The 22,003-nt window shown below is 39.0% G+C and overlaps 1 protein-coding gene across 1 annotated transcript in view; it reads right to left on the bottom strand.

Annotated features, from left to right (window-relative positions):
• CLSTN2 (calsyntenin 2) overlaps positions 1 to 22,003 on the bottom strand; it is a 317,847-nt gene that overhangs the window by 84,950 nt on the left and 210,894 nt on the right. Inside the window, exons 3-4 of the mRNA XM_083742081.1 lie at positions 3,734 to 3,929; positions 1,553 to 1,761 (exon numbers count right to left, since the gene is read on the bottom strand). Coding sequence (XP_083598207.1) covers positions 1,553 to 1,761; positions 3,734 to 3,929 — 405 coding nt within the window. The remainder of the gene's footprint in view (positions 1 to 1,552; positions 1,762 to 3,733; positions 3,930 to 22,003) is intronic.

The raw sequence follows: 22,003 nt of genomic DNA, 5'->3' as shown, positions 1-22,003 counted from the left end.
GAGACAATAGCGCTACATCTTGTCCCACATGATGGATGGGAAAATATATTTGCTACAGGAGAAATAGCAGCACAGGATATATATTACGTTTACAGCACTCTTTGGGGTTTATAGGAGGGTGTAGTGCACATTGCTGTTGGTTGAGGAAGATCTATATTTTGAAGAAGGAAAAGTGCAGAGCCAGCAAATAATTAAATAATGAATGAAGAGTCAATTAATTTGCAATACATGTCATGGGAGTGGCACAAGGATGACCTTGGGTATATCACCTCTTTTTGAAGGGATATACCGTATTTTTGCGTGTATAAGACGCCCCCATGTATATGATGCCCCCTACTTTTGGGGACCCCAAATTTAGAAAATGGGCATATGCACTATCCGTGTATAAGATGACCCAAGATTTTTAACCTTATTTTAAATTTTAAAAACCTAGTCTTTTACATGGAAAAGTGCACTCTCATATCCTCAACTACTCCAGCACTGAAGCAATCAGGCGCTATAAAGACAATTCTAAAAATATACTTTAAAATGGGCATTAAAAAATATGGGCATGGAGCCAGCTGGTGCTGGTGAGATTTCACAGAAATGCTAATGGTATCACAAATGCTGTCAAACAGATACCCACAACAATAACTCGAGCAGTTTCCTACAGCACACTCAGTTAAAAGTAAACTCGGGTTAATAATTCAAATTTCATTGTCACAAAATATTATAGCTTGACTAGGGATATAGTCAGCACCCACCAGAATAGAAACACTATCTTGAGAAAAGTCAAAACATGATTGCCTGAAAAAAGCGCTTCACTGGCTTCCTATATTTAGGACTACTTTGTACATCAGTCAAGTAAGTTTCATCAAGCTGGTGAGTACCAGAGTACTAGAGACTGGGCCATTTTAGCAAGGACAGCATTCTCTCCCTAGAGATGTATGCATTCATATGGCCCTATCTGTACGGGTCTTTAAATGCATGATGAATACATTTTTTGTAGTGTACTGTGCTGGAATTTTAAAATCTTCCACCTTTCAGACTGGAATTGTTATAATTTATTTGTTTTATGCAGTTCTAATTTGTGAGTCAACTGGGAAGGGCTGTGCCCTGAAAGGCGGGCTGTAAGGTAAAGGTAAAGGTACCCCTGCCCGTACGGGCCAGTCTTGACAGACTCTGGGGTTGTGCGCCCATCTCACTCAAGAGGCCAGGGGCCAGCGCTGTCCGGAGACACTTCCGGGTCACATGGCCAGCGTGACAAAGCTGCATCTGGCAAGCCAGAGCCACACACAGAAACACCGTTTACCTTCCCGCTGGTAAGCGGTCCCTATTTATCTACTTGCACCCGGACGTGCTTTCGAACTGCTAGGTTGGCAGGCGCTGGGACCGAGCAGCGGGAGCGCACCCCGCCGCAGGGATTCGAACCGCCGACCTTTCGATCGGCAAGTCCTAGGCGCTGAGGCTTTAACCCACAGTGCCACCTGCGTCCCTTTTGAAAGGCAGGCTGAAAAACCCATAAATAAAGATGTGGCTCAGAATTCATAACTGTGCAACGGTAAGCACTCACCATTCCTGTCAATGGCAAATGGAACGTCTGTTGTGACAATTTCATAATTGCATATCTGGCTGTATTGAGGAGAACAGTCCTCATCTATGGCTTCCACCTGCAATACACTGTCATAGATCTTTCCCTCTGTCACAGTAGCCTTATAGGATGTTTCCTTAAAGGTTGGTGCAAATTCATTGACATCCTTTACCTGGATATGGACCACAGCCCTAAAACAAAGAGAGATCAGTTTGAGTCTCACAATAGAATGCAAATATCAATGCATAATCCAAGCCTGTCATTAAGTGTTAACATTTAAAATGCACATATTTTATATTTATTTTAAGTAGAATAAAATGTAAAAGCGAGTCTCACACAATCCTTACGATCAAATAAGAGGAAAGACATGTAGAAAATGCAAAAGTTAAACATGAATGGGAACCCATGCAAGAAATAGCTGTAAAAACTAAAATATATGCATTAAATTGAGGCTCTGTTGAAATAAATTATTGCATTACTTGACTTTACATTTCAGCACTCCATTGTATTTGCATTACTTTGTGCTCAAATATGTCAACTTTCAAATTAAACAAAGAGCTGCTACGGAAAATGAAACACTGCGAGTCTATGAACAATTTCTAAATTTTAAAGAAGAGTATGGCACTGGGCTTCTTTCCGTTATGCTGATTTGAAACAAGTTTAGCTAAAACAAATTATTTCCCCAACGATATATAAATCTTCCTGCTTTGCTGGCTTATTTCCACCTGGCCTGGAAGGGTGGAACACTTACTGACTCTGGCTACAAAAGCTTATTCTTCTGTTGCTATAGGGGTCAGAATCCATCCCATGCACTGCAATTCTTTCCCTGTCTGTGATTCCATCTTTAGTTGAGCCTTGCAAAATTAGGAAAAATATAGAGTGGGAAATACAAATTGTAGACCCTTCAGGAGTCCCTTTTTCCCAGGGACGGTGCTGGATTTACAGAAGCTGTCCCGGTTTCTGATTTGATCCTGGAATGTCCCCATTTTTCCTTAGTATTTCATCAGAGAAAAGTTGGACGTTATGGAGTTATCTGACTCCCAAGCCATCTGAAAGCAGCCCTGTATATGGAAGTTTGATGTTTTATTATGTTTTTATATATGTTGGAAGCTGCCCATAGTAGCTGGGGCAACCCAGTCAGATGGGTGGAGTATTATTAATTAATTCATTATGGAATGGGGACATCCCTATTTTCATCAGAGAAATTTTGGAGTATATGCTACATGTGATGACATCAGAACTACACATTAGAAAGGGGGTTAGGAGAGAGCTCTACACAAGTGGCCTTGCGTAACTCAGATTTTGCGACTTAGGTTTGTAGCCAACTTTCTACTCAAAGTAAACCCATTAACATCTTTCTGCAGGGCCTGCAAGACAGAGCTGTTCCACCAGACCTTTGGCCAAGGCACAGTCCTTTGGTAATCCTCACAGAACTCTAGCCCAATGGTTGCCATTATTATTATTATTATTATTATTATTATTAACCCATATTAGTCATGCCTATGAATTCCATTGGTTCTACTTAAGTAGAACTAAGATTGGGAAGAACCCTATGGCCATAACTTGTTAAGCTTCTTTGGATCACAGCATCATAGCTTCTTGAACTGTTCCCATCCTCTCACACTTTAAAAAGGTGTAAATCTGGATCAAGCAATATTTTCCATTTCATACATAAATACTTTGTATGCTTGCACAAAATAACCATTTTCCATCTTATCTATGATTATTATATGACATAAATTAGAATGCCCACCAACATAATAATCAATGCTGCAGGAATGCTGAAAATATAAAAAAGAAGATGAAGAAGCAAGGAAATTCAATATGATTTGATTACATGAAAAGCAATTAACACTCAGTATTTATCTTTCAAAAAGTCACCAATTTATTTAATGGTAGGGCTTTTCCAACAGCAGACAGTTTGATCCAGAGTCCTATTAAGACCTTTAACGTGTCAGTTGAATGTACTATTAAAAGAAGTCAATTCCAGGCAGTCAGGAAGAGTGAACAGAAGTGAACAGGCTGAAAAATCATCTCCTGTGATAAAAGTACTTTGATCTGATTTCCACTAGCATTGGCAAGCAAAGCATTAAAAGATTCTCTTCAGCATGAATTGTAAATACATTGCACAGTCCCTGCCTCGCTCTCCCAGTTGTCACTCACTTGTGAGATTTCTTCCAGTTTGTTCCACTAGGCCCTGCGCCACAGTCATATGCCTGGATGATGAATGTGTACTCCTTCTGCAGTTCACAGTCAATTGGACTTCTTGCTCGAAGACGACCTTCTCCAGATGTCTTATTTAGCACCACAGCTTCAAAGGGCATTTCCTGTCCATGGATTTTAAAAGCACAGATTTCACCTGTAAGGAATAAACAGAATACAAATTACATGGTAGGGAGGCAGGCTGATTTATATGCTCCTGATTAAATGATGCTGAGCATTATGGCACCCTGTGTAAGTTAAGGTGGACAGGTTTCTGAATACAACAGCAAACAACAGTTACCAACAAACAGTATTTCTGCAGCAAAAGAGCATAAACAAATAATTGTTTTATTCTGGAAAACTATCATGGATATCAGAATCTTAGGCACATCATTTTTCCATTATTGATATAAAAAAGAGATGTATGCCTTCGTTTACTTAAGAAAGCATCAGTAACTGAAGGAAATTATGTGCTTATGGCTCAGAAAGCAGTTTGAGAAAATGAAAACATTCAGGAGTTGAGACTGGGATTTTTAATACAGAATCTTTCCCATATTTCCTACACAATTCCCTATTGATTCCCAACCTTTCACTACAATATGGCTATTTTCTGACAGTACAAATTGTGTTTCATTTTGTTATACTGACTATTTTTATTACAGAATTCAGATGTTCTTAATCTGAATATTCTATACATTACTATTATGTTTTGTGGTTTGTTACTACCGTGTACAAGGAATAAGAAGTCAAACAATACTAAGTGCATTCCATGGGATCATACTGAACAACAACAAAACATATTTAGGGGAGAGCTGTGGGCTCTAGGGGTGAGAGGAAAATTGCCTACGTTCCCCAGTCCATTGCCACCTGCAGGACTGGAAGTTACCTTACGCACACAACGTTTCTATATGTACAATAAAGCGTTAGAATAGAACTTGAAAGTGTAAATACACCTCTCCTCCCAAATTGTATTCAGACTCTCTTTAGACCAATGATATGATTTTTAAGAAAAAGTAAATATCCTGTTAAATTAGGGCTCTTGTGCTATTAAATGATTCCCAGAATAGACAGAGGCACTCATTCCCAATGTAGCTCTGGAAACCAGTACAGGATTGATCCAAGATCCACTTACAAACTTAATTTTGTAAGTTTTGGTTTTGCTTCCCCTGGTGCTTTCTGCAGTTACTGAGGATCATGCATGAGGAGGCTCACGGTTATCAGTATGTAGCTTCTGACTGCCGTTTTCAAGAGTTGTAAAATGAAGGTGCATTTGAAGCTCCTTCATAATAACTTTTCATAAGACAGTATTTACTTTGAAGTTCTGTATTTGAAGTATGTATTTATACATCTTTATAAAGCTGTTTTGGAAAGATAATGACATCTTTCAGTATACAGTGGAGGCAACCATGTTATCATTTCTTTCAGAAACACCTTGTATTAATATTGTTGACTTCAGTTTCATTTTACTTTAGTATCTTTCCTTACACTAGTATGTAAGTAGCAGCAGCATAATAGAGAAATCTGATCTACTAAATTCAGAAAAAGAAACCTTTTTTGTGCTTGGCTTTCTTCGCAGATATACAATCCGTCAATACAAATCATGACTTTCTGGGTTTTGTTTTTATTACTGTATCGACCCTCTGGCCCAGTTTGTAAGCAATACAACATTCTCAGGAATTGAAGCATGCCAGTTTTTCATATAAAAACTGATTTATGCGAGTAAATTCATTTTTAAAATAAGGTTTATTTCAGAGGCAGTGCCAACATTTCTCCAGTCTTATGTGAAAACCAGGAACAGGGCTGCTCATTAACTTTGGGACAAATAAAAATGACACAAAGTTGATAACTATTGTTAAGAACCCTAAAATATGTAACCTGCATTGCTTGAGTATCCAAACTGTATTTAAAAATATTTTTGCACTTCTATCTGTGAAGTTAAAAATATGCATAGTTTAGGAAGATTCCAGAAACTACCTACACCAATGAAGATATAGATAGGTCTCTACAGCGTATAATCCTATCCTTGTTGTTCCAAAAGATAAGCCACCCTATATAACACATTGCGGTCTTTTTAAGGCCAGTCCTTGATGGCTTTGATATTTCTTAAACATAAAACACAGTTGTTGTTGTTTTTCTTTTAAAGTATCACAGCTATAGCATTAGCTGCAGGGACCCTCAAAACAATGTTGCCCTGTTGTCTGGTTCCAACAAATTCCCCTGGTGATGTTTGCTTCAGTTCAGCTTTTGAAAGTACTTAACACCTGGGAGGACAAAAATGTTTTCAGCATCATGCATTTCTAACATGTCATAGTATCTGAAGGTCGTGTCGCCAATATTCTATATGAAGACAGAAATGGGCTTGCAGAGCTAGAAAGGTAGATGATCTACTGTTTTGGTTATCTAGTGTCCAGTTACACAGAGAAATTAGAAGTGTTTGCTAGAATCTATCTGCTTGTGGTTGATCAGGAAAGCTTGTTGCTTTCGGCACACTCCTAACCATGACTACCTAGAAGTAAATTCTATTGATTTCAGTGGGTCTTACTTCCAGGTAAAAAGGATTAGGATTGCAGCATTACATAGGGATTAAACTGATTGCAACGCCGCTGCCTGTTTTACCACCCACACCTGAAAATACTTAGAATTTTATCCTGCCCTGAGAGTATCTGAACATCCCACCCACTTTTATGGTGAATGAATGTGGTGATGGTGGTGCGTATATGACAAACCTTTACTCTGCTAAAACATGGCTAATAACTGAGCTGAACCCACCATCCTAGATAAATGCTTTCACATCCAAGAATACCTTTATTTTCATTATCCTTGCATTGTGTTGGATGAAACGGTGCAATTTGCACTGCATAGTAAAATCAACAATGATATATATGAATGGAATAATGGAGTAAACAACATAGATGGTAATTCTGGTTGGTAACAGGCCTGTCAAGATTAGTCAACAGTTCATGTTTATTCATTCCAATCTGAAGTAGAAATCTGAATATTAGGGAGGGGGATGCAAACAACTAAAGAATAGGAAGAAATGTGTTTGCTCTCTTCTGAAATTAACACTCTCCATCATCCAGCATGAAACCAGAAAATTCAGATGATATTTTATTTCATAGGCTTGCATTTGAGGTTGAGACTTTCCCATGTTAGAAGCATACATGGACGTGTGCAAAAAATGGGGCTGGAGATGCCTTATCCCAAGTAAGAGGTTTTGCTACATATTCCTTTAATGAAAACCTAATTAGTCAATTAACCTGGACTTGACAGGAGATGATACATATGTTTCCAGGCAACCTCAGCTTTTTTCATATAACGGAACCTCAACAATGTATAATCACAATTTTTGCATAATAGACTCAGCCACAACAGAGACTGAAAGTCCCTCACTGTGGAAACTTTTTCTCATAAACAAGTCATGCCAGATAACTCTCACTTCTTCTTTTTTTGATGCTTGGTGGATCAGGGGAATGCTGTGGATGTATGGTCTCTTGATTTCAGTAAGACTTTGAAAGTCCCCCAAGATACCATTGAGGAGAAGCTGCTAAAATGTGGGCTGGATGAGGTAACTGTTAGGTGGATTTGTAGCTGGTTGACTGACCAAACCCAAAGAGTGCTCACTAATGGTTCTTCATCATCCTGGAAAAAATAACAAATGGGTGCCTCAGAGTTCTGTCCTGGGCCCATTTTTGTTCAACCTCTTTATAAATGACTTGGATGAAGGAATTGAGGGGATGCTCATCAAATCTGCAAATGACACTAAACTGGAAGGGGTAGCTAATGTCACAGAAGACAGAATCTGTTGAGCCCTATGTTTTCTGCCCTCAGATGTGGTATGCTGTCATGAAGTAAGATTCATCTGTCAGACTTCTTAGCTTTTGTATTATAATGGGCGCTTCCACCCATTCCACTTTTGTTCTTCCCCTCTCAGACAGAAAAATGTTGCAGGCCAGCCTTGTTAAAGGAGGAGCGCTCATGCTCAACAGTCATTCCCAGCTTGCTAAACCAGGCGTTGCTCTCATGGATGCACACCATATTGTTCCAGCAGGCAGCACTTCAGTCATACAAATGGTCTCTCTATCCCCAGCTTACCTATTTTAATAGAGGTATCACATCACTATTCCTGTATGGGGAAAATGCACAACTGAGCCTGACAGAGATTTGTCCACCGTAAGTCCATGGGTTAGCTGGAATTTGAAGCTGAGCCTTTGAAATCTACGTCTCACAGCGTCCGCTTTATATCACATGACCTTGTCTGAAGCAAGTCAATTTATGTTTCTCCCTTATTATATTTTGGACTCTCTGAAGAAAATACTTGCAGAAGAAGACAGCATATAGTTTCTATAAATGTGGACCAGTATGTTCCCTCAGAACAATAAATGTTAGTCACATTCTATGTTTTTCAAAGTCTATTCAGTATTATCAAATATAATATTTTTTCAGTATTACAATAGCTGCATCAACGGAAAACTTTTCTTATTCCTCCTATTAATGGTAGAATTATTCCACAAGGATGTTTAGTCGGAATCTCCTTTCTTGTAATGTGAATACATTTATATCCTACTCTTGAACACAAGTATTTCCAGAGTAGTAATTCCATATTTTAAAACATTTATATGCTTTTATATGCCGAATAATAACAGAGAAGTTCACAAAATACAAACAGAAAACAGGAAGATAAACTGCACATTAAAAAGATTAACCCACTGTAAAATTCCACCCACTGTGGCCAGCAATAATCTTATTCCAAGCTGGGAATTGGTAGACAGCAAAGGGCTTGGTAAACAGTTAGGTCAAAAGTCAACACTTGCCTTATATCAGAGGGGAAGAAATTCCATAACAGAAATCCACAACAGAAAATACCTTCCTTAGGTCCCTGCACTATGATGCTATGCCTCAGTTAACAGCAGCATCAGGAGATATTCCAATGATCTCAGCAAATGTGGGACCAGGTGTTCCTTCAAATATCCAAGTATAGGTCTTTATATGTCAACAAAATCTGTTTTAGTAGCAAATTGGCTATTTCCAAGGTGTGATCCAGCTACACTTTCTCCAAAAGACTATACTGTAAATACCTTGCGGTCAGAGTATGTAAAGAAGAGACAAGACACAAATATGAGGGTTGAACAGCATATTCAACAGAGGTCTAAGCAGTGGCTTAATGCTATGAGTCAACTCAACTTGGAGGAACCACCTTGCCTATGGCAAAGGGATGACTTTGATCATAACCTCTTTCCGATCCCAACTCTTAAGGTGAACAGGGAGACTTTCTGGCTACTAACCCCAAAGGCATACTATAGCCAACCCCACAGGTCACACAGTTTAGAATAAGCAAGTCTAAGTACATACATTTATGAAGGTGCCAAAGGATGCTCACCTGCTCATCTTACAACCTTTCCCCCACTTTCATGAAGAAGCCAATTTGCAGACTGGCAAAAAATTCCTGCTCAGCTCCACAGTGACTGGCAGCAAGACCAACACTGCAACCTATGATAGGCTGGGTGGGTGCTGGAACACAATCATAGGAAGAGGAAAGTGGGCCCAGACTTAAGGAACCCACCAAGCCATGACCCCTTCATCTCAGTAGCATGTAGATGCATGATAAAGGTGATTCGGACATTTAAGCTGGCACATTTTATCTGAGAACCCCCTGCTATTCTATCGTATGCAACAAATAATTTCTAGGAGATGTAACTGTGGTTTATTGTATTTGCAGTGCCTGATGTTTTTATGGTTATTGCTGCTTTTCTTTTTGTTTCCTTTGTGGATGCTATGGCCTTTGGCTAGTGCAATAAAGTTTATGATGATGATGATGATGATGATGTATATGCATGCCATATCATATACCCTGCATAAAATGCTTCCAGTGGGCAGCTATGTGCTGCTGTCAGAGTGTTGTTGTTGTTTTTTTGGTGTGTGTGTGTGTGTGTGTTGTTGTTTTTTTTGCACTTAACCCTCATTGATAAATGATGATTCAAACACAAAATTATAAATAATTCCCACTCAAAATCCTGGGAATATAAAGGGCAGTTAACTTTTGCAGGTTTCAAGTTTTTGTATCACCTTTGTAGCTCTGAGTAATCTATGTCTAAGCATCTGAAGTAGAAATAATGCACTTCAGTAGTTGTTCTCTGTAAATCCCTTATTAAAATGCACGATAGCATTTGGTTCTGAACAGCTTTATGATGCAATAGGAAAAGCAGAGCCTTATCAGAGGTATTCTTTGCCTCTGTGACTAAAATTTTAACACATAAGTAAGGGACAAGATGCAAGTAACACAAGTTCTCAATATATTTCTGTTTGTTTGTTTGTTTGTTTGTTTGCTTGCTTGCTTGTTTGTAGGAGCATATAAAAACAAAACCACAGTGACAAGAAAACCTTGGAATTATTTTTTTTTTAAAAAAAGCCTGGACAGCAGACATCTCTGATCACCATGTATACTGCAAGAAAGAACATTGGACGCTGTTCCTATAATCATCCAAAAGGTTTGGTACTAGCAAAGAGCATTTTGTTAATCTAGGTTTATGTTTCAATTTGTTTAGTTAAAATGCTTGGTTGTGCATGTAAATTTAGCCATCTAAGCCGGATCTTAAGTAAAGACATTTAATGGCAAAGTAACAGGCAACTGGAGTACCAAATCATAGCAGCAGTGTCCATACAGAAAGGGAAAGAGAATACATATGCATTTCCCAGTCTAAGATGCTTCCTGTACTGCTACTTTGGTGCTTTGGTTTTAGAAGTGCTGGAAGCAGCATATTAAGAAGTGCACACAGTTCTGCCATAAATCTAAACAATGGCCTGGTTTGCATGTCATGCTAAGCCAAACCATGGCTTAGCATAAATGTGAAAGTGTGGGCTCCAGGGGAGGAGATCCCTGTTGCTTCAGGCCCCACAATCAAGTCCCATTATGTTCAGTGTGGGAGGCTTTCTTCATAGCAATTGCGTTTTGAATGTTCACTGATTGAATTTGGATAGCTTCAGGGATATAAACAGGGTTGTTGTTTTTCAGCCAGCTCTCACTAGAACTCAGTTCAGCACCTCTCAAGTGCCATTATAGGAGAACACGGTGGAGAGAGCTGAGGCTGTTTCACACCGGTACCTCATGGGAATGCGACCGATGCTGCTTGTTCCTTCCTCTGCATCGGGCACTGGTGATGTAGGAAGCTAAGGTGGTTTCACCCCAGCAGGGCTTGGGATGGTGCTCCTTCCTCCATGTCAGGTGCTAGTGGTGGAGGGGGTGGCAGAGAGGGCAGCGGAGGTTTCACTCCAATTCCTCGCAGGGCCAGGGCCAAATGATGCTCCTTCCTTTTCAGCATTGTGATGTATCACCATATTACAATGTCTAGCTGCTGATACATCGCAAGGTTGAAAAGCTGATATCACCCAGCCCTAGTTCTGATGCTCCACCAACTCAGAGTATTATTAATTTTTATATGTTAAAGGCATATACCAAAATAAATTTGTTACTCTTTAAGATGCCACATTGACTTACTTTGTAGTACCATAGAAGGGGGGCCTAATTTGGAAATTACACCAGGGCCCCCAACCACCTTAATCTGGCCTTGGCTTAGTGTGATGTGTGAAGCAGGCTGATACAGTCATACCTCGGGATGAATACGCTTCAGCTTAAATATTTTTGGGTTGTGCTCTGCGGCAACCCGGAAGTAACAGAGCGCGTTACTTCCGGGTTACGCCGCTCGCGCATGAGCAGATGCTCAAAATGACGTCACACGCTTGCGCAGAAGCGGTAAAAAGCGACCCACAGATGCATCTTACGTTCGCTTCAGGATGCGAACGGGGCTCCGGAACGGATCCCGTTCGCATCCAAAGGTACCACTGTATAAGACTTGACATTATTGAGCTATGGCTTGCCCAGCCCTTGCAAATGACATCCAGTGATGTGAGGTGGGGAAAGGGTAAATGAATGCACTGATGGCTTACAAGAAATGACAGCTAAGCCCCAAAGCCTGGCAAGTGCCTCATGTGATCTGAGACAACTCATGTGCTCTGGACAACTCCCAGTAATACTTTGCCATGCAGCAGGGTGGTGGACATGCAGGGAGATGAAATAAGGTGAAGAAAGTTCTGTGAATGAAGTTTGCAAACCACTGAAAACATTCATTATGTTACATGCAGATAAAGGCAAATACTGATTTGAAGAGGTAACTTTATATAAAATATAAAGGATCAAAATAAGAAAGAACAATATTTTCATCTACTTATTGTCCTAGACTGCAGTCTCTCTCAACCTTTTAGACGTTATGATTGAATCTTCATTACAATTTAATATTTAATTTGAAATTAATGGAATGGAGAATACAACAATTAAAACTCAACATGTGCAGTACAAAGCAATAAAAAGTAATAGTGTAAAAGACACAATGATAATAAATTCTTCCAACTGTTTCGAAAGAGACAATAAATATCTGTATAGTTTTTAATTAACCACTCCTCAATAATGTAAAGTAGCAAATTACATTTGAAGGTTCAGAGATAAATTACCACCATAACGGTAGGAAATGCAAACAAAGCATTTTTATCACACTTTACAATTAATTTAGGTGCATTTATATAGTTAGCCAAACAAACAAACAAACCTTACACTGATGATTCTATAAACACTTACCTTAGAGATATTGTCATTGAACCCACTAGAATAATACTTCTGAGTAAACAGGAAGAGGTGACATTTACATCTGTATTAACACTGTTGCACTGTTTTTACAATGTCAGTCTACTCTAACTACTTAATGTATTTGCATAAATGTAAACACTTAGAAGAAAACCATGAACAGAATGTAACATTTTCTAGTATATCAAAATGCAGCAAAGGGTTTTTAAAATGATACTTTCATACTTAGATCTAGTCTTCCTTTTATCTTATCTTTGCTATGTCACTTTAAGTATTTGATATAAATACGTAGGGTTATATCCAACAAAGTCATGTCATTAGTGAAAGGACCTGCAAAATGGTACTTCTCCCTCTTCTCTCTGTAGTCTATCTTTTCCAAAGTGATGGGTAGACATCCAGAACAACAGTTTTTATATTAACAAGTCTGAATTTAGGTAGGGTACTAGGATTTTGATTTTTTTTTTTTAAGTCCATAGACTCCAAAGAGCATAGCTTTACAGGAATAATGCCAAGATTTCCATTATGTCTTTTTACATTTGTTACATTGTCATTGTTGGAGGTAAAGTGTCATTTGCTTTACTGCTACAAATGTAATCATTTATTCCTTACATGTTACAGTATATTTCAACTACCCGCTTTTGTAGACTGTCTGGTGATCAAACATTACAAGATCATTTTGCCTGACAGTTCCATCAACTTTGTTTAACAAGAGACACTAAAGACAAATGCAATTAATTCTGGTGCTGTGCATTTTCAGTTCTCAGGTTCTTCTACCACTAAACACAAGCAACCAAGACAGCATGACTGACTTCCTGAAATGTAGTGATAAGCTTTTATTATGATGAATAAAACAAGCTGAGCATTATAAGAACAAGTCACAATTTTATGTTAAATCTTCTTAAAAGTTAAGAAGCTATCCGTTGTTCAGATTGGAAAACATGTTGATACTAGAAATATGCTAATGTGTTTCAAAATGAAATGTATTGTTAACATTAACTGCTAATGCACTAGCTCAGGTTTAGCTTTTTCCAACCCCCTCCAAAATGCCACCCTGTTTTTAATTAAAGGCACTGTTTTGTGTTTGCACTGTGTGTGGGGGGGGGGGGCAGGCAACATTCAAATACGGCATTTCATATCCCCAACATTACTCTCTAGGAAGAAAGAATGGTTTGACTTGAACATGATGAATTTTAAAATATGGGTAATTTCGCGAGTTGAGAGCCACAACAATATATTTTATATACATGCTTGTTTCACAATTAGTTGTAATGAAGCCACAAACATAAAGGAATAAATTACAAGAGGAAAGTGATAGCTTTCTCAATGTCTTGGGTGTTTACTTAAATCATGCAACTCTTACTCAGCTGTCCCCAAGTAATAACTCAAGAGCCTTAGGCAGTTTTACATTAGAAGAAATGATGTTGACATTCCTGTGCCAACATCATGTCCAACCTATTCTGCTATGGGCAAATGTTGTTACATGGCTGCCATTGGTCTATCTAGCTCAGAATTTTCTGTGCTGAGAGTTTCAAACAGGGACACTCCCATGCCTATTGGTAGAAGCCAGGGATCAATTTTGGGACCTTTTGCATATAAAGCAGGTGAGCCGTAGCTTTCCCCTAAACATCCCTCAAATTGTCCTTTGGAGTCATGGCACTGCAAGTATAACAAAATAATATTTTCTTCTTCTTTTAAACAAGAACCAGCAGCCAGTTATGCATAATGCAGCTCATAATTTACTGGTGTTACAAACTGGTTAAGAGTCAAGTCAATTAAAGTAATGGATCTTCTGGTGCTAACATAATTACTGATGTGTCAGAATGTAATGCTGATCTCATGTGATACCCTCTTACTAAGTAACAAAAGAAAAATATTTGGCACAAGCTGAAGAATTGATTCAAGACTGACATCTGAGCAATTTGCAGAGCAAGAGACATGCCAGCGAATGCTAAATGTTCCAGACAAAAAAGAATTACACTGTACAGAAAGTCATCTAAAAACAATAACAAAATTATTAACGTGCCAGTCTTTTCGTGAAATATAAGACGTTGAAAGGTAAATCCCCTCCAATCTAGATAAACACAACTGCTGCCAAAATCCCATCAATATAGTACTGTGTATCAAAGAACTGATACAGAAAACAGGTGCTGTGGAGTCTTTGAAGTCACATGAAAAGAAGTATGAATGTTAAATACTATGTAGAAGCAAAAGCAACATAGGCAGAAAAACTTACCTCAAGTACAGAACACAAATAAACAGTGATTATTAACTTAAGTCTGGCTCTCATAGCAAATCAAAATAATGATTCCTAATGATTTATGTAGTTCATTTCTATATCTGAACAGAAAGAGACAACACACACTTCATTTAAAGGAAAAATGAGCCAAAGCTCTCTGCCTATTCAAGGGTGGGAATATATTTCTCTGACTTTTGAGGCAGTGGTTTTTGAAACCAAAACATTGGGTTTGGTATAAAAGGTTGGGTGGATATCTTAACTTCTAGACCTTGTTAATTAAGCTAAAGGTAATTAGAATCCTAGAATTGAAGGATCATCTAGTTCAACCGCCTGCAATGAAGGAATATGCAGCTGTCTGTTACAGGGATTGAACCTGTAATCTTGGCAATATTAGTACCATGCTTTAACCAACTAAGCTATTGGTGAATTCACAAAACTTAGCTAATTTCCTTTTGAGGTATTAGCCTGGGGATGAGCCACTTGGGTGACACAAAGGATAAAAGGGCAAATCCCACTTGCAGATGTGTTGGCTTCCAGCCCCTCAAATGAGGGTTTACTTTTTAAAGATAATGCCACTGTTTTAGAACGGCGGTTAAGAGTTAAGGGACCGAGTGGGCTGGAGACAGAGTCAAAAAAGCAGGATACTGATGTCTGTTTTGAATCCAATGCTGTGGCTATGAGAGAGGCCAGAACCTCTCAGAATGTAAGGCTGGATTCCATTGGATTCAGGTTGTCTATCTGTGTAAAGAAACCATATATCATAAAGACACCACAGACTCTGCTGTGCCTGTTATCCAAAAGGGAACACAGACCCTCGTAAGCACACCCTTGGAATATTGCATCGCTCAGAAATTGGGGTGGCATGTAACAATAGATTCCAAAGCCTGGTGGCAAATTTTTAGTAGATGAGTAAGGGATAAGAGATGAGGTGTAACAGGAAAGAAGACACTGAAATTTTCTTTCATGTGTGACTGCTTCATCTGCCATGCTTAGCAATTTGCACTAGTAACCTGTTTTGATTTGCTGCATCCTATGCGGCTATGAATCCGTCCAAATGCATGTACTTCAGCATATTTGGTTTAAAATAAACCAGACAAACTGGTTTGTAGAACCTCACTTTGGTTTAGAATTCAGTTCGTGTGTTCACTGATGCCTTTTATCAATTAAGACCCCTGACATTTTGTTTTTCAGTGTTAAATGTTTTGGTCAGGTATGATGCATCCCACCTCATGCTCTCTTGATTGCTACAAAACTCCTTTCTGCAGCAAGGAAGAATAATAACAGAAAGAGTTGACCTTGCACTGTGTCAAGATGCCTTCAGAGGCAGCTGAGCTGTGAATCCTAACACTTTAAAGGGGAGAGAGACCTGTTTACATATTAATTTAAACTCAGGAAAGCGAAAGAAAAAATCCATATTCTATAACAGTGATAGTCATTTAATCAATAGCACAGCTGTATGTGGACTTTGTCAGTTGATTTAACACAGCAACTCATCATTTAATGGGTTGACTTTACAGGCATCATGTACTGTTTTAGCTAATGCATTAGTTTTAATTGAACATAACAGAAACCTTGTCAGGTTTCTTACACGATACAAGGAAAACTTAACAGTTCAGCAGACTTTCACATCCATTATATGTAGCCAACTTTCAAAATTTTAATGCAACAAACAAACTATAAATAGCCACATCCAAAGATTAATTTGAACTAAAGCTTATCAAGCTTACCCACCCCCAGAATCTATTTTGGAGAGCTCAGTCCCATAACAAAACATCTAATGCAAGGTATTAGGCAAATACACTGGCATCTTCTGATAACAGACAACACCCTAGAGCTTACTAGTGAAACAGTATGGAATATCATACTTGAGGGAGAAATAAAATAATATACCCTTCAGCAAAATCTGGACTTTTACACATACACACACAGAGAGAGAGAGAGAGAGAGAGAGAGAGAGAGAGAGAGAGAAATGATCCATATACCTACACTAGCAAGACACTACATGTAATCCCCTTCTTATGTATTTGAGATTACAATGCAAGGTATCTTGGTTTCCCAAGATGACTTCAATATTTAGGCTTATTTCCAGAAACTCTTTTTAAAAACAAAAAACAAATTCAGCATTCAGAAAAGAACACATACACAGTGTTATCTCTAGCCTGCTTTAGTTTGTCCACTGTGTGGTCAAGGACATGCAACCAAAGTAAGCTCACCTGCAATAAGTTATAAGAATGCTATATCATATCAAACAAGACAATGTCTGTAAAGGGTTAACTGAAAACTGGTTTATGTTGCTGCAAGGAGCTAGAGGTATACACTGTATGGAAGTCAAACTAGCAGGCAGTTAAACTAACTGTTTTATTGTATCAAGAGGGGAATGGGTCTGTTTGGGGGAGGTTCTTGACTTTATATGCAGAATCAAAGGCATCAAAAGTCTGTTATTTTAACTAATGTGTTCGTGGACATTCTACCTCATCTTATTGACTCATAACTGTAAACGATAGGAGGATGGAATTTAACCCAAATTGTGATGATGGTGATAAGAGCCTGGCTGGTGTAAATAAAAGGCCACATTCAGTACTTTTCAAGGAAAGTAGAGTAGCTGGTGGAGCTGAAGTGCAATAGAAGTCAGAAGGAAGCCATGGGCACTGGCAAATCTGAAAGGAAGCTGAAGATCCAACCCAGCAGCTTGGGCAAAGAACTGAAGGAGTCTGCTAAGAAGGGAGCCAGGCTCTGTGGCAGCTTTCAAGAAAGGGCTACTGCTATGTGACGGGTGGTTGTTTGGAACCTAAGGCAAAAGTTGTTGGAGACCACAGCTGCAATCTTCAAAGTAGCCTGAAGTGAAGGAAGTGAGGACCAACTTGAAGACTGCACATACAGTCCTCTGTGTGCGGTTAGAGTTGTGTGTCAATTGGAAAAGGAGTGTGATAAGACTTGGTTAGAGGGTGGAACTGCAACCTTACAGAGCAACCTTCTGAATAAGGCCAGTAATCTTATTACATATTCAGTGCTTTCTAAAGTACAGTCATACCTCGGTTTGCGAACACTGCGGGTTGCAAACGTGCCTCCTGCATGGATCACGTTTGCAACCCGAGGTATGACTATAACAGTAACTAAGTGATATCACAAGTCATCCAAGTAAGCCTTAAAACAACAACAACAACAACAACCCTTTATAGTCTGTTAATATATAAAATAAGTGTCAATACATTTATAATGCCTTGTTTTGGACCTATAACTTAGTACTCTGGTTTGATTTATCCTGGGTTCATCCATAGGTACTGAAAAGTTAACCAGCATAGGAAAATATAAAGGTTTAGAGTTAAATGCTGACAGTGGAAACAAAGTGAGGGGCAGATATATAATAGTCAAAGAGGAAATAGGCTTCATTTTTTTCATGGAGGTTAGCAGGAAACAAACAAACAAACAAAACTTCACAATGTATTGTTAGCTGGTAAGAAAAACACATTTAGGTTGTCAAGGCAGTAAGTGGTGAGGTGTTGGGTTAACAGGATCCAAGCCTGGGCCACCACAATTCTTACTGTGATTCACAGAGATTGATAGGCTATCTGAATTTAGCCCTGTGCCCTCAGGTAAGCACTCTTATGCTTCAATCCGTATTTCTTCTGATTTTCATCTCTGTTGATTAGCCTCCACCAAATCATTGCCCCTCAAGTGGAAGGAAAGAGTCAACAATTAAACTGAATCACAAACTACAGGGGAAAGTCACCAACCAATTCCCCATGATAAGGAAAATCAAGAAATAGGATTTCTCATTTTCAGAACAGGAGTTTCAATATCATTTTCAGCAGAAGTAATCAGAAGATTATCATTCGGTAAGCAATTCATACACTCTGCTAACACCCTATCAACTGTGTGCAGAAAACAAATGCATATTTCAATACATTATTGGACAAACTAGAAGTGATTCATTTCTAAGAGTTATTCTTTGTTCCATTAAAGGTACTGAAGAGGTATTTGACACTGCATACTGCTGAGGCAGAACAGATGGCCAAATAGCACTGATTTTCAATTCACTTTCCATGTTCAGTTTCAGTTGGCAAACCAAAGGCAATGAAAATATACATAGTGTACTTTCTTCAAAGCTTACAATAAATAACTCAAAAGAGATGCAAATTATCAAAGTAGCATTACATATCAGCTTTTAATGAATTCTAAATCTGAAATGTTGCTGTAAACATAGAAGTCTGTTTTGACATTTCTGTTTGAGTAATATAATATAATATAATATAATATAATATAATATAATAATATAATTATTATTATCATTTATCATTTATCATTTATCTGACTGGGTTTCCCCAGCCACTCTGGGCGGCTTCCAACAGAATATTAAAATACAATGGTCAGTTAAACATTAAAAGCTTCCCTAAACAGGGCTGCCTTCAGATGTCTTCTAAAAGTCTGGTAGTTGTTGTTCTCTTTGACATCTGGTGGGAGGGCGTCCCACAGGGCAGGTGCCACTACTGAGAAGGCCCTCTGCCTGGTTCCCTGTAACTTGGCTTCTCACAGCGAGGGAACCACCAGAAGGCACTCGGTACTGGATTTCAGTGTCCAGGCTGAACGATGGGGGTGGAGACACTCCTTCAGGTATACTGGACTGAGGCTGTTTAGGGCTTTAAAGGTCAGCACCAACACTTTGAATTGTGCTCGGAAACGTACTGGGAGCCAATGTAGGTCTTTCAAGACCGTTGTTATGTGGTCTCGGCGGCTTCTCCCAGTTACCAGTCAAGCTGCCACATTCTAGATTAGTTGTAGTTTCTGGGTCACCTTCAAAGGTAGATAACTACAGCATGCACCCATTCTGGTGAGACAGTCTACGGGAAGGTAGAGTCTGAGCCTGCGTACCAGATGGAGCTGATAAAAAGCTGCCCTGGACACAGAATTGACCTGTGCCTCCATGGACAGCTGTGAGTCCAAAATGACTCCCAGGCTGTGCACCTGGTTCTTCAGGAGCACAGTTACCCCATTCAGGATCAGGGAGTCCTCCACACCTCCCCGCCTCCCCCCAAAACATTACTTCTGTCTTGTCAGAATTCAACCTCAATCTGTTAGCTGCCATCCATCCTCCAATCATCTCCAGGCACTCACATAGGACCTTCACTGCCTTCACTGGTTCCGATTTGAAAGAAAGGCAGAGCTAGGTATCATCCGCATATTGATGAACACCTAGCCCAAACCCCCTGATGATCTTTCCCAGCGGCTGCATGTAGATGTTGAAAAGCATGGGGGAGAGGACAGAACCCTGAGGCACCCCACATAAAAATATGCATTTTTATAAACACAGTACTAAATAATCCTTAATTTGTTCAGTGTTATAAAGGCAGCATGCAAGCATTAATATAAAGCATCATTTCCCACAAATCATTTATGTTTGGTAAATTATTTCCTTTCTGAATGCAATACATATGCACACTTCTTGATGCTTGATACATAAATCATAACTCAGTAGGATCCATGATGCAGAAACAAGAGAAAATTACTATCCTGTTGGAAAAGAATGGAGTTTGTTCTGATGGGAGAAATGGGACCCAGACCTCCCCTAAACAGCTGAAAAAAGTTATATGGCTGCACTCCATGGACCAAGCTCAGTTTATATAAAATTTTACAGATTCTTCCATACAATTCCTGTGTGGTTACTGGTTCTTATAAACAACATCCCATGTAGTGAAATCAATCTGCAACTATTGGAGATGCATTGTGATTTCAATGTAACGGCAAATAAAATAAGACTGCAGGGATGTGCCAGCCACCTGTTGATAAATCTAAAAAAGATGTAACACAAGCACTGATAACTGGGAAACACCTGCAAGCACTGCAGCTGAAGAACACCCTTTACCAAAGGTGTCATGGACCTTGCAGAAGCACGAACTCAGAGTGAAAAGGACAAACAAGCTAAGAGGAAGGCATGCTTGGCCAACCCTCACCATGATCAACTCCTGCCCGGAAGCCTATGTCCCCACTGTGGAAAGACGTGCGGATCCAGAATTGGCCTCCACAGTCACTTACGGACTCACTGGTAAGACCGTGTTCATGGAAGATAATCTTACTCGGCTATGAGTGATCACCAAAGAAGAACTCAGAGTGGTTTTGCATGGTCAGAAGGGCAGTCTTCCCCTACAATACTGTTTCACCTCAGCTATGCATGGGAAGGAATTTGCTTGTTTGAAGTGTTCCTCCTTGTGGAAAGCTAACACAAGGGAGAAAGGATTTAAAACAATGTCAATTTCAAACTAACTGTTTCATCTCTGCATTCTGTATTATACCCCTGATTTGCTTTATGCTAGAGGTAGGCAAAAATTGCTTCAGTCTCTCTCATCCTTCTATTCACTAATGTCCAATTAGCCTATAAGCTAGACTCCTCTAGGGACAGTTTTTTACATTTACGACCAGATAGATCTTATTGTGCATGTGCATGGCATATAGCATTTTATTTTTCTCATCCCCCCTCAGAAGCATCCTGTGTATGTTATTACACTCGTCGCAAGTGAGAGTCTGAGACTAAAACACAGCACCACTTCCAATGTCATTTTGTTATTTGGTCCTCTCTCATGGTGGAGGTGGGGAAGTAGAAGCATGTCCCTCTTCTTCAGCATGCACTTTCAGGAATGCATAGCAGAAGGGAAGGACCATGCACCTGTTCCACTGCCACCATTGGAAGGCAGCCAAGAAGCATGTGGATCAAGCTTGTCATTTCACAAATCTATGAGTGGCTTGAGATAATTATTATTAAACATACAGATGCAAAATACATACCAAGACATATCATATACAACTACTCTATATTTAATAAATAACATATAGTGGTATATGTTATTTATGGACTATCCGGTAGTTGTATATAGCAAACTGTATTAGTATCATATCTCATGAAGAAGGACTGTCAACCTTCAAACTACTTATCTCTTTATCTCACTTGCATTACTCCTTCACAAAATATTTGTCAAGTCATTCTCATTCTGTGGGTACTTCTGAAGTGCCCATTTAGAGGCTATTAAAATTTCTGCTGCTGTCAATAGATTTACTACTAAAATCAAATGTTTTGGATAGGCATCTTTTTATTATTATTTAATAATAAATGTAATAGATTTAAAGGTTTGGAATAACCATATCTTCTATTATCTTTAATATTTTCTCCCAGTAAATTCTAACCTTACTGCAACTACACCAAACATATGTGAAGTGAATTTCATTTTGTCTATGTTTCCAACAAGAGTCACAAAGGTTGGCAGGGCATGGAATAGATGAGCCTTGGGTCCCTTCCGACTCTACAATTCTATGAAGGTTTAGGTAAATGCTTGCTAATTACTTTGAAGTCAAATATCAGCAATAAAGAATCTTG

This window comes from Podarcis gaigeae (genome assembly GCF_964106915.1).
Source record: "Podarcis gaigeae genome assembly, chromosome: 5".
NCBI classification, from domain to species: domain Eukaryota; kingdom Metazoa; phylum Chordata; class Lepidosauria; order Squamata; family Lacertidae; genus Podarcis; species Podarcis gaigeae.
Note: the sequence above shows the minus strand (reverse complement) of the source record. Positions and strands in the feature narration are given on the sequence as shown.